Here is a 12,431-nt window from a genome sequence, read left to right as displayed (position 1 = left end):
ATGCCCACACCTCCAGGCCCTGCCACACCGCTGTCAGAGGGACCATCCTTCAGGGGTAAACCGGCCCATGTCACTTACCAGCCTAGTCCCTGAGGCACTTAAGTGCTGGTCAGCCTTCACCGTGGACAGCAGCGGCCTGGGGTGCTCTGGCCCTGTCCACCTTTCCCCCTCTGTCTGTCCCCGGACCCCACCCTGACACCTTTCTGTTTCTCACACACGCTGTGCCTGTTCCTGCAGGGTCTTCCCACTCCTCCACCCAGCCCTGCTCCCTGGGACAGAACTCACCTGTTCTGTTCCTGACTCCAATCTGCTCTGCTGTTTCTTTCTCCTTTTTTTTTTTTTTTTTAAATTCAAGCCCAGAGTCCAAGTGAGAGGCCCTCCACATGACCAGTGCCTGACATCCCATAATTATTTTAATTCTGTAACTTTGCGGTGTACAACGTTACAATTTGACATCTGTATGCGCTACCAAGCCTGGTTACCATCCAGCAGCACCCAGCTGACCCCTGACCCTTTCTGCCCACACCCCCAAACTCCTTCCCCTCTGGTAGGTGCTCGTCTGTTCTCTGCATCTGTGAGTTTGTTTTTGTTTTATTTTGTTCATTTGCTTGTTTTGATTTTTTAGATTCCAAATAGGAGTGAACTACTGCGATATTTGTCTTCCTCTGACTTAGTTCGCTTAGTGTATTTCCTTGTAGGTCCATCTGTGTTGCAGAGTGCTTATGCCATTGTTCTTATGGCTGAGTAGTATTCCGTGGTCTCAACACACCACGTCTTCTTTATCCGTCCAGCAACCGATGGACACGTAGGTTGTTGCCGTATCATGGCTATCGTAAACGATACTTCAGTGAGCATAGGGGTGTGTGTATCTGAATTAGCTGTTACATTCTTTGAATAAACACCCACAAGTGGAATGGCTGGGTCATAGTGTAGTTCTGTTCTTAGTTTTTTGAGGAACCCCCATGCTGGTTTCCACAGTGGCTGTACCCGTGCGCATTCCCAACAGTGGTGCACGAGAGTCCCCTTGTCTCCACATCCTTGCCAACACTGCTTATTTCTTGTGTTTTTGATGATAGCCGTTCTAATAGGTGTGAGATGATAGCTCACTGTGGTTTTGATTTATATTTCCCGGACTAATTGATGATGTTGAATGTCTACTCAGGTGTCTGTTGGCCATCTGGAGGTCTTCTCTGGAAATATGTCTATTAAGATCCTCTGTCCATTTTAAAAATTGGGTTGTTGGGATTTTTGTTGTTGTTATTCTTGTTGAGTTGTATGTGTTCTTTATATATTTTGGATACTGGGTTGTTGGGATTTTTGTTGTTGTTGTTCTTGTTGAGTTGTATGTCTTCTTTATATATTTTGGATACAAACCCCTCTCCTGTTCAGCAGGTTGCCTTTTTGTTTTGATGATGGGTTCCCTTGCTGTGCAGAAACTTGTTAGCCCCCCTTGTTTATTTTTACTTTTGTTTCCCTTTCCTTTGGAGTGAAATCCACAAAGATGTCACTAAGACCCATGCTAGGGAGCCTACCTGTTTTCTTCTGGGAATTTTACAGTTTCAGGTCTTACATTCAAGTCTTTCAAACATTTTGAGTTCATTTTTGTGTCTGATGCAAAGTAGAGGTCCCGTTTCTTTCTTTTGCATGTGGTTGTCTAGTTTTCCCAGAACCCCGTTTATTGAAGAGACAGTCCTTTCTCCTTTGTGTGTCCTCAGCTCCTTTGGCATAGATACATTGTCTGTATGGGTGTAGGTTTCTTTCTGGGCTCTCAGTTCTGTTTTGTTGACCTGTGTGTTTCCTTTTGTACCAACGCTGTACTGTCTTGATTATAGCTTTGTAGTGTAGTTTGAAATCAGGGAGCACGATACCTTCAGCATTGTTTTACTGTTTCAAGATTGTTTTGACTATTTGGGATCTTTTGTGGTTCTGTACAAATTTTAGAATTATTTGTTATAGTCCTGCAAACTGTGTTTGAACTTTGATAGGGATTGCATTAAATTTGTAGATTGCTTTGGGTAGGAGGGACTTTTTTTAAAGATTAATATTTTTATTTATTTGTTTATTTTGAGAGACAGAGATAGCAAGATAGCGAGTGAGAGTACGGGTAGGGAGGAGAGGAAGAAGGAGGCTCCATGCTGAGGAGGGAGCCCAACACAGGGCTCAATCCCAGGACTCTGGAATCTTGACTTGAGCCGAAGGCAGACGCTTAACCAACTGTGCCACCCAGGTGCCCCAGATGGACATTTTTATATAATATTCTTCCAATCCATGAGCATAGAATATCTTTCCATCTATTCATGCCTTCTTTAATTTCTTTAATTAATGCCTCATAGTTTCCAGTGTACAAGTCTTTCACTTGCTTGGCTAAATTTATTCCTAGGTGTTTTATTCTTTTTGATATAATTGTCAATGGGATCGTTTTCTTATTTTCTCTCTCTGATGAATCGTTATTAGGCACAGAAATGCCGTGAATGTTCTGTATATTGATTTCGTATCTTGCAACTTTACTGAATTCATTTATTAGGTGTAGTGGTTTTCTGGTGTATTCTGTAAGGTTTTCTATTTAGAGTATCATATTCTCTGCAAATAGTGGCAGTTTTACTTCTTCCTTTCTGATTTGGATGTCTTTTATTTCTCTTGTTGCCTAATTGTTGTGACTGGGGCTTCTAGTACTGTGTTGAATAAAAGTGGTGAGAGTGGGCTTCCCTGTCTTGTTTCTGTTATTACAGGAAAAGCTTTTAGCTTCTCACGTTTGAGGGTGGTGTTCACTGTAGGATTGTCATACATCCTTTATTATGTTGAGGTACATTTCTTCTATACCCACTCTGCTTTGAGAGGTTTTCGACATCACAGACAGATATTGAATTTTGTCAAATGCTTTTTCTGCATCTACTGAGATGATCATATGATCTTTGTCTTTCATTTTGTTAATGTGCTTTATCCCATTAATTGATTGGCAGATGTCGAACATCCTAGTATCCCTGGAGTAAATCCCCCTTGGTCATGGCATATGACCCTTTTAATATATTGTTGGGTTCAGTTTGCTGACATTTGATTGAGGATTTTTACATCTGTGTTCCTGGCCAGTAATTGGCATCAGGGCAATTAGGGGGTGATACAGGCTTTATAAACTATGTTGGAAAACTTCCCCTCCCTTCAGTTTTTGGGAGGAGTTTGAGAAAGGCAGGTGTTAAATCTTCCTTGAATGTTGGTAGAGTTCACCAGCAAGGCTACCTTGTTCTGGCCTTTTCTTTGCCGGGAGGCTTCTGATTGCTGTTAAAATCTCCTTGCTCCAGTAATCATTCTGTTCAGATTTTCTATTTCTTCAGGATCCAATCTTGGAAGTTTATATGTTTCTAGGAATTTATCTATTTTTTTTTTCTAGGCTAGGAAACCCATTTTCTCCAGGTTGTTCAGGGTGTCAGCACATCATAAGTCCCTGACGATCCCTTGTGTTTCTGTGGTTTGAGCCCCACATCTCCCCTCTCATTTCTGATTTTAGTTATATGAGTCCTCTCTCTTTTTTCCTTGGTTAGTCTGGCTAAGGCTTGTCAATTTGTTTTTTTTTTTTTTTCCAAAGAACCAGCTCCTGGCCTCATTAATCTTATATATTGTCTTTTTAGTCCCCATTTTACTTTTTTCTGTTCCAGTCGAATATTTTCTTTCTACTAATTTTGAGGTCTGTTTCTTCCCCCTCCCCCCTCCCCCAGTTCCTTTAGGTGTAAAGTTATATTGTTTATTTGAGATTTTTTCCTGTTTCTTGAGGTCGGCCTGCATCGCTACAGACTTCTGTCTTAGAACCGCCTCTACTCTCCCCTCTCCCTCTGATTTTGATGTGTTGTATTTTTGTTTTCATTTGTCTCTAGGTATTTGTATTTCTTCTTTGATTCTTTTTTTGACCCATTGGTTTTCTGGTAACATGTTTTTTAATCTTCCTATTTTTGTGGTTTTTCTCATTTTCTTCTTGTGATTAATTTGTGGTTTTATACCATTGTGGTTGGAAAAGGTGCTTGATAACATGTCGGTTTTCTTGAATTTGTGGAGACTTCTTTTGTGCCCCACCTGTGATCTATCCTGGAGAATGTTCCATGTGCCCTTGAGAAGAATGTGTTTGCTGCTGCTTTTGGGTGGAATGTTCTGTAAATATCCATTGAGTCCATCTGGTCTAATGTGTCATTTAAGGCCGATGTTTCCTTATTCTTTGTTGTTGTCTGGATGATCTATCCATTGATGAAAGTGGGGTATTAAAGTCTTCTACTAGTATTGCATTGCTGTCAATTTCTCCCTCTAGGTGTGTTAAAAGTTGTTTTATGTATTTTGGTACTCCCTGTTGGATGCATATGTATTAGGAAAAGTTACATTTTCTGGATTGACCTCTTCATCATTGTGTCATTCTCCTGTTTGCCTTCCATTACAGTCTTTGTCCGCAGGTCTATCTTGTGTAAATATTGCTACCCCAGCTCTTTTTATTTCCATTTGCATGGAATATCCTTTCCTATCCCTTCGCTTTCAGCCTGCGGGTGTCCTTACTTCGACATCAGTTTTTCGTATGCAGTGTATAGATGGGTCTTGGTGTTTATCCATTCAGCCACTGTATGGCTTTTGACTAAAGCCTTTAGTCCATTTACATTTAAAGTAATTATCGATGAGTGTATATTTCTTGCCATTTTGTTAATTGCATTCTGGCTGTTTTTGCAGTTGCTCTCTGTTCTTTTCTTCTCTTGCTCTCTTCCCTTGTGGTTTGATGGCTTTCTCCTATTAGGTTTAGGTTCCTTTCTCATTTTCTTTTGTGTATTTGCTATAAGTTTTCCCTATGTGAACCTTGAGGTTCACATAAAATCTCCTATGACAATAGCAGTCTTTAAACTTTAAACACATTCTAAAGCTTTAACTTTTATTTCTCACCCCTGATGTTTTATATTTTTGATGACACATTTTACATGTTTTGATTTTGTGCTTCTCTGAACTAATTATTGTGATTTTAGTAATTTTACCAGTCATGTCTTTTCATCTTTACAGTTGCTTTATAAGTGATTGATTCACTATCTTTGCTATATATTTACCTTTTCCAGTGAGATTTTTACTTTTGTATGTTTTGTACTTGTAATTAATGCCATTTCTTTTAAGCTAAAAGGAGCGTCCCTTTAACATTTCTGGTAGGACTGGTTTAGTGGTGATGAACTCCTTTAACTTTTGCTTATCTGAAAAGCTCTTAATCTCTCCTTCAGTTCTGAATGATAATCTTGGTTGGAAGATTTTCCTTTCAGCACTTTAAATGAGTCATGCCCCTCCTTTTTGGCCTGGAAAGTTTCTGCTGAGAAATCTGCTAATAGCCTAGTGGGGTTTCCCTTGTACATAACAAGTTTTTCTCTTGTTCCTTTTTGGAGTCTCTCTTTATCCTTAACTTTTACCATCTTAATTACAACATGTCTTGGTGTGGATCCTTTTCGGTTCATCTTGCTTAGAACTCTGGGTTTTTCAGACCAAGATATCTGATTCCCTCCCCAGATTAGGGATGTTTTCAGTCATTATTTCTTCTTTTCTGGACGTTTCTCTCTCTCTTCTCCTTCAGGGGTTCCTGTGACATGAATGTCACTTCACTCGATGTTTTTCCAAAGGTCCCTTCAGATGTCTTTACTTTTCTTAATTCTTTTTTCATTTTGCTGCTCTGTCTGGGTGTTTTTTCATTGCTCTGTTTTCCAGCTCACTGATTTGTTCTGTTTCATCCAGTCTGCCACTGGACTCCACTAGTTTATTTTTCAGTTCAGTTATAACTTCTGTTTGTTATTTTCCTGTCTCTTTGCTGATGTTCGTACTGTGTTCACCCATTCTTCTCCTGAATTTAGGGAGCATCTTTATGACCATCACTTTGAACTCTTTATCAGGTGGATTGCTTATCTCTGTTTCATTTAATTCTTTCTTTAAGGTTTTGTCTTGTTTTTAAATTTGTAACATATTCCTCTATTTCTTCATTTTGCCTTGCTCTGTGTTTATTTCTGTGTATTAGGTGAGTCACCAACCTCTCCCAGTCTTAAATGAATAGCTTTATATAGGGGTTGACCTATGGGGCCCAGAATTGCAATCTCCTTGGTCACCAGAGCCAGGTGCTTAAGGGATGTCCCCCTTGTGGACTGTGTGTGCCCTCCTATTGTGGGGGGCTGTGGCTGTGGCTCATTGGTGAGTGGGGCTGGCTCCTGGCCTGGCTAGGGGTGTGCCCGTGGCTGCTGGGGTACATTGGTGGAGAGGACTCTCAGTGGAGTGCACTCACTGGCACTCACAGGTTATAGGGAGAATCCAAAATGGTGCCTACCCATACCTGTGTTAGTAAGGTGGACTGAGATGCTCCTACCAATGGCTCCAACTTCAGCCCACTGGGAGAGCCCCTGATGTTTTCTGCCACTCTGGCAGACCCTTTAAGGTTGTGAGTAAATGTATCTTCTTCATCCGAGGTGTATGCTTTTTTCAAATTGGTGTTTTTGACTGGCTTCCAGGTTGAGTGAGTCTGTGCAAGCCCCGTAAGAATGAGTTTTCTCTTCCCTTCAGTTTTCTAGCGTTCCTGGATGTAATCCCCATTGATTTTCAAAACCTGGCATTTGGGGGACTCGTCTATCCTGGACAGGATCTAAGGGTTGGGGTGCCTGAGGTTGGAACTCGAATTCCTCATTCCTCAGGGGAGTTCTGTACCTTTGCTACCCCTCCCGATAGTGACGGGCCATGGCGGGGCTTCTCCCTGGGGAGTCTGTGTCTCTGCCTCTCATCTCATCTTGACGCTGTCCTTTTACCTTTGGTCACGGAGGCTCTGTTCGTTCAGTTCTCAGGTCCCTTTCCAAGGGAATTATTCCACGAGTGGGTGTAGATTTTCATGTCCGTGGGAGGAGGGGAGTTCAGAATCTTGTTACTCCACCATCCTGAACCCAATTCCCTGCTGTTTCTTGGTTCACCAATTTTTGGACATTATGTTGTGCATCCCTGCTGGAAAAGGCTAGGATTTGACTCCCACTACCCACCTCCCTTCCCGGATCGTTCTGTTTGTTGCACTGGTAACTCCTGATAATGTACATAAGCTGGCCGGTCCTGTTGCATTGACTTTCGGCTGACTCTCCCTTGTGTCATCGGGGTGTGGTAGAGCCTGGTGCATCAGCTCCTGAGAGCTGGCTGTGTACTGTCGCTTTCCTAGCTCCTTGTGCAGTGGTGTCCTGTGGAGAGCTGGCGACGGGCCACCTTAGAAGTATTTACACCACAGGAATCAGCCGACATGACAAACCAGGATTCCCTCCCCGTTGTTAAACACTTGTCTTCAGCACACCGCTGCTGGGCCCCTGACAGTCCCTTCTGGCTCTGAGCCTGGTTCAGGCCAAGGCTGAATTAGCTTGGCCCGCCCCCCCGAGGCTCAGCCAGCGGGCCCAGCCCAGCGACAACACCCTTCTCTCTGTGCCCCAGCAAAGCTTCGAGGCGCACCAGGATGAGACCGTGAGTGTGACGCACATGGTGAAGGCGGGCAGCGGCGTCTGGATGGCCTTCTCCTCTGGCTCCTCCATCCGCCTCTTCCACACCGAGACGCTGGAGCATCTGCAGGAGATCAACATCGCCACCCGGACCACCTTCCTCCTGCCAGGTGAGTCTGCTGCTGGGCCTCGTGCCCTGCTGTCCTGGGTCTGGCCAGGGGAGGAGCTGACCTTCGTGGAGCACCTGCCGTGGCCAGGCAGAGCTGCGTCCTGGCCAGCCCGGGTTGTTAACCCACATGGCCATGTCTGGCCAGCTTTGAAAACTGGGCCTCCAAGAGAGGAGGCAGTGAGGCCAGGATTCAAACTCAGGGCTATCGTTCCCAGACCTCTCTTGCTGTCATCACTCTTCCGTCTCCCTTCTCGCGGGAAGTGAGGTTCCGAGCTCAACAGACTCTCCCAATTCAGGCTGCTGCTGAAAGTCACACTAGATGGGAACCCAGGCCCGTCCACACCTGCCACTTCTCAGGCTGTCCAGAATCCCAGTTCTGCCTCATGTCACATACAGACTGTAAAGCGGGGGGAAGAGAGAAGGCCGACCGGAGCTTTCCTTCTTTAGAGGTTTTCTAAGAAAGGCAACTGTCTTGGCTTGCTGGCTGGGGTTTGGAGGCAGGAGCAGAGTGAAGGGCTTGGATGTCATCCCCTCGGGGCCTTGCTTCCTCCTGCTGAGCCATTGGTGATACTCAGTGGAGAAGAGGGAGATCGGAGCCCACCTAACACTGCTACTCCCTACGTCGGCCCAAGGCCCCCGTGGAATTGGCTCCAGGCAACCCCCTTGCCATCTGCTGCCCAAGATGCTGCCCAGAGCCCGCTGGCTGCGCTGGAGGGAGCCAGGCCAGACACCTGCTCAGGGCCCCTTCCCACCCCAGCCGGCTTTAGCGCTTGGCCCCACTTCCACCAGACAGACTGGTTTGCAAAGATACAGAGGCTGTGTCCTGTCTAAACTGGGCCAGGTTCAGCAGCTGGGAGAGCTGAGGGGCCCTGGGGCGAGGACATGGGGCTGGCCTGGCAGGTGGGGAGCTAATTGTTACAAGGACTCAGCAGATGGGCCACGTGGAGGCCAGGGTGACCACGTGCTGAGCTGGGGGACTGATCTCCCCATCCTATGAGGCCGGGCCGAGGGCAGGCATATTAGCCAAAACCTAAGGGACTCTGGGGGCCTCTGTCTCACCAGAGGCCTGGTCCCTGACTCCAGCTAGGGGACCCAGAGATCACCCTGGGTCCTGCTTCTTCCCGGCCAGTCACAGTAGCGTCCCCGAGTCTGGACTGGTGGTGATGGGGCTGGGCGGTTACTAAGCCCAAGACCAGCGGTGGCAGTGACCGAGTGTGACGGCCATCTGCCGCACACCCTGGCCCAGCCCTGCATGGAGCTGGGCCCGAAGGTTTCAGATACGGGGTCTCACTTCACGGTAACCCACGGAGCGGGGGTGGTCCCCATTGTACACATGTGGAAGCTGTGGTTTGCTCAGCAGGAAAACATGGCTTGTCTGTGGTCCTGCGGCAGGCCAGAGGCAGGGCTGGGAGGCCCCTGAGAGTCCTACCGTGGGGAACGGGGGAGAGATGGTTTCAGAGGTGGCCAGAGTCCCGGCTTGGCCACTGTAGGGCTCGGGTGGCTCTCACTGCCCCCAGCAGCCTGTGGTCCCTCTGTGGGACCAGAGGTGGTTCCTGGCACCAGATAAATGCCTTCAGGCGTGGGAAGATGCCTTGCCCAGGCTTGGAGCATGGCAGGTGCGTGAGGAGAATAAATGCGCTTTCTGGGATGTGCTGTGTGGGCTCGGTGGGACCTGGGTTAAGGCTCTCGTCCTGCTCTTTTTCTTATTCCTTCCTAACCAACCTTTCTTCCTTCCCTCCCCTGTTCCATCTTCCTTCAGTTTCATTGTACTTCACAGTATTTAGCCATTATACAAGGTAAATCCATTTTAACTACAATAAAGATTTCTTTATATCACAGAACTATCTCCATTTACGCTGATAGCTAAATTATTTCAGGCTAGCAGAACAACAAAAAAAGTGGGCCTTTTAAATCTCTGCGGGGCAGGGGAGGGGAGAGAGAGGATCCATTTGTTGTACGGTCGGAGGTCGGCGGCGGGACTGGCGGGGAGACCCGGCTGAGGGTCCACGATTGCAGCCCCTCCGCATGGCTGTGGCTTTACTGTGTCAGCTTCAAATGCATCTGCTCGTCCACGGGCTTCCTTGTCCTTGGCCGTTCCCCTTTAAGAAGGAAGGGCATCCGCTGTCCTCATGACTATGTCCGAGACAGGGAAATGGAGACCCGGGAGGTGAAATGACCAGAGGTCACTGGCGAGGAGGCCAGAGCCAGCACCCTAATTGCAGCCTCACAGACTTACTGTATAGCATTCCCGGTCCCGGGCCTCAGTTTCCCCATCTATACAGGGAGGAGCCAAGATCCAAGTGGGAGCTTGGTTGTGGGGTATAGGACAGATCAGAGCTGGAGTCAGGTTAGCTCTGTAGCCCTCCAGCCCCATGATGGGCAGTGACGGGGAATCCTGGGGATCCCTGGTCCCTGCCTCCCAGGGAGGTTGGGCTCCATCTGAGGCAGTGCAAGGACAGTGCCCTGCAGTCCCTGGCTGGAGGGAGGCCCAATTCCTGGTGGGTGACAGGTGGGTGACACCACCAGCATCATCTCCATCCTCATCCTCGTGGCCATCCCTGGCCCTCCGTACACCTGCTCCGTAGGCCACATCTTGCTGCTTGGCCCCACGGTCCCATCCATGTCCTTCCGGCTGCACCTGCTACGTCCAGCAGACAGAAGCCACTTTTCACTCACTAGACTTCCCCGGGCTGGCACATTGGGGACAGAGGCTGAGGTCCCCAGGAGCAGGGCCTCCCTGGAGGTCCCCAGGGGTTATTGCCCTGGGCCCCCGTCCCCAAGCCTGGCAGTTCCTGGTCAGCTACACCTGCCCGGCCAAGACCCCTGCAGCCCGAGAGGAGCGGGACCAGAGCTGCCTCAGGGGAGGGCGGCTTCTGCACCCCCCATGCCGTGCCCCGGCTGGAGGACAACAGGACAGGAACCTTCAATTCTTTATTAGAGATATTCTAAAAAAGGCTTTTAAGTATTTTTTCTTCCCCCATACCACCAAACGAAATAATTGCGTAATTAGTAATAAATTTGTTCCTCTTCTAAGTGTGGATTTTTTTAAGGGCGTGTTAAAAATTTATCGCGCTTCCTTCCCCCGACCCCTTTCTTCCACTCATGTACCCGACTGGTATTAATGCATTTTTGAACCCAAACTCCCCCCTCCTCTTAACTAGACAGGTCATTAATAAAATGTTCTCCGGGAGCCTGAGCTTTTTAAAGTTGTCTGTCTGCAGATAGATGGCTTGGGTGAGTTGAACACCGCCGCATTAAGTCTCTGTGATAAAATATTTATCCACCATTAGAATTTTTTTTCTCTTTCGGACTGTTTGTGGAGTGTCTTGCTCTTTTCCTCAAGGCAGAGGAAGGGCTTCAGAACGAGGTCTGCAGATGAAGTCATTTCTCAGTTCTGGTGCCTGCTGCCCTCCTCGGTGTCGGCTGGGTCTCGGTTGTCCAGTGGGGGCCTGGGAGACACGGGGGCACTGGGGAGTGGTCTCTCACAGGGCTTATGGCCCCAGGGGGTCCTGGAGAAGGAGGTGAGGCAGCGAGATGAAAATGTGCCCCTGTTTGCTCTCTTGGCTTCATTATTTTTGTGGGTTTATGGCTCTGATGGAGCCGATGATAAGCCACAAGCTCAGGTCCTTTCCATAATCACAGACGTTATCCCAACAGCCTCTTTTCATTGATTGTGCTCGCTGGGCTCAGAGCTGGGCCCACTGTGTGTCTGCATTACACACACATGTATAATTCTAATAATCATAAAACGCGACGAGGTCGGTTCCTAATCCTCCCTGACAGAGGAGAGAAAGAAAGCGGCTCGTGAGCTTGCACATCTAGTATGTAACGTCAACACCTGCGTCCTTTGTCACTTTTCTGCTCACCTCCGTTTGTCCTGGTACTCGTTCCCTCGTGAGCTGGGCAGGTGCGTGGCTGCCCTCACCAGGCTTCCCTCTGGGGAGCCAGCAGTGAGAGAGAGATGGGGCCACAGAGACCTTGACCCAGCCCAGCAGGGAACCAGGTTGGTGGAGGGGGCGGGTGGCAGCCTGCAAGGGCTCCGGGAGGGCGGGGCGCACCTGTGCTGGCCTGCAGCCTGCTCGGCTCGCTTGGAGGCTTCAGGCGTGGGGCCAAGTCCCAGCTCCACAGACCCCCAACCCTGTTTGTGAAATCGCCCTTGCTGTCCAGAGACGACCTGGCTATTCTGGCCAGGTTTGCAGCCCCACACTGGTTCAGGCCCGCGAAGAGGGTTCTCTGAGTTTGGGCCCTGTTGCCTGGAGCATCTGTCCTACCGCCTGCCGTCACTTGCATGTGCGTCTCAAGCTGCACATTTAGGCAACAATGTGGCCTTCCTCCCAGGCCTGCTCCCCCATCTGGGTCCGAGGCACTGCCATGCACCCAGCTGCTCGAGACAGAACACCTTGATCCCTGTCCCCTCTCCCTACCCACTCGGGTCTGTCAGTGGGTCTGTCCATCTTCAGCTTCAAAATGGATCTCGAATGCGCCGGCTTCTCATCTTCTTCCAGGACACCAGGGTGTCTCGCCACCACCGTCTCTGCCTGGCTGGTCTGCTTGATCCCTCCCTTCCTGCTCTCCACCACGCTGTGGCTAAAGTGCTCCTCCAAACCGGGTCACCCACTCCTCGGCTCAGACCCTCCAGTAGCTTCTCACCTTGCTCAGAGTGAACAGTCTGCTCCTTACCCTGCTCCACCTGCTCTCTAGCTGTCTGGAATCTGCTCCCATCCCCAAGCTGGGCTGGCTATAGTCTGCTCCTGCCACCCACTCATTCTTGCCCCGGGGCCTTTGCATGTGCTGTGCCCCAGTCCATAGCTGTGACC

General features: G+C 48.4%; 1 protein-coding gene across 5 annotated transcripts in view; it reads left to right on the top strand.

Moving 5' to 3' along the window:
• Positions 1-12,431, top strand: part of LOC111154660 (Rho guanine nucleotide exchange factor 10 like) — a 101,421-nt gene that overhangs the window by 84,638 nt on the left and 4,352 nt on the right. For all 5 annotated transcript variants that reach the window (XM_022514451.1, XM_022514450.1, XM_022514448.1 and 2 more), the window contains one exon: positions 7,441-7,615. In XM_022514451.1, the coding sequence (XP_022370159.1) occupies positions 7,441-7,615 (175 nt within the window). The remainder of the gene's footprint in view (positions 1-7,440; positions 7,616-12,431) is intronic.

Source organism: Enhydra lutris, unplaced genomic scaffold (assembly GCF_002288905.1).
Source record: "Enhydra lutris kenyoni isolate GAN:26980312 unplaced genomic scaffold, ASM228890v2 scaffoldscaffold38, whole genome shotgun sequence".
Lineage (NCBI taxonomy): Eukaryota > Metazoa > Chordata > Mammalia > Carnivora > Mustelidae > Enhydra > Enhydra lutris.
Note: the sequence above shows the minus strand (reverse complement) of the source record. Positions and strands in the feature narration are given on the sequence as shown.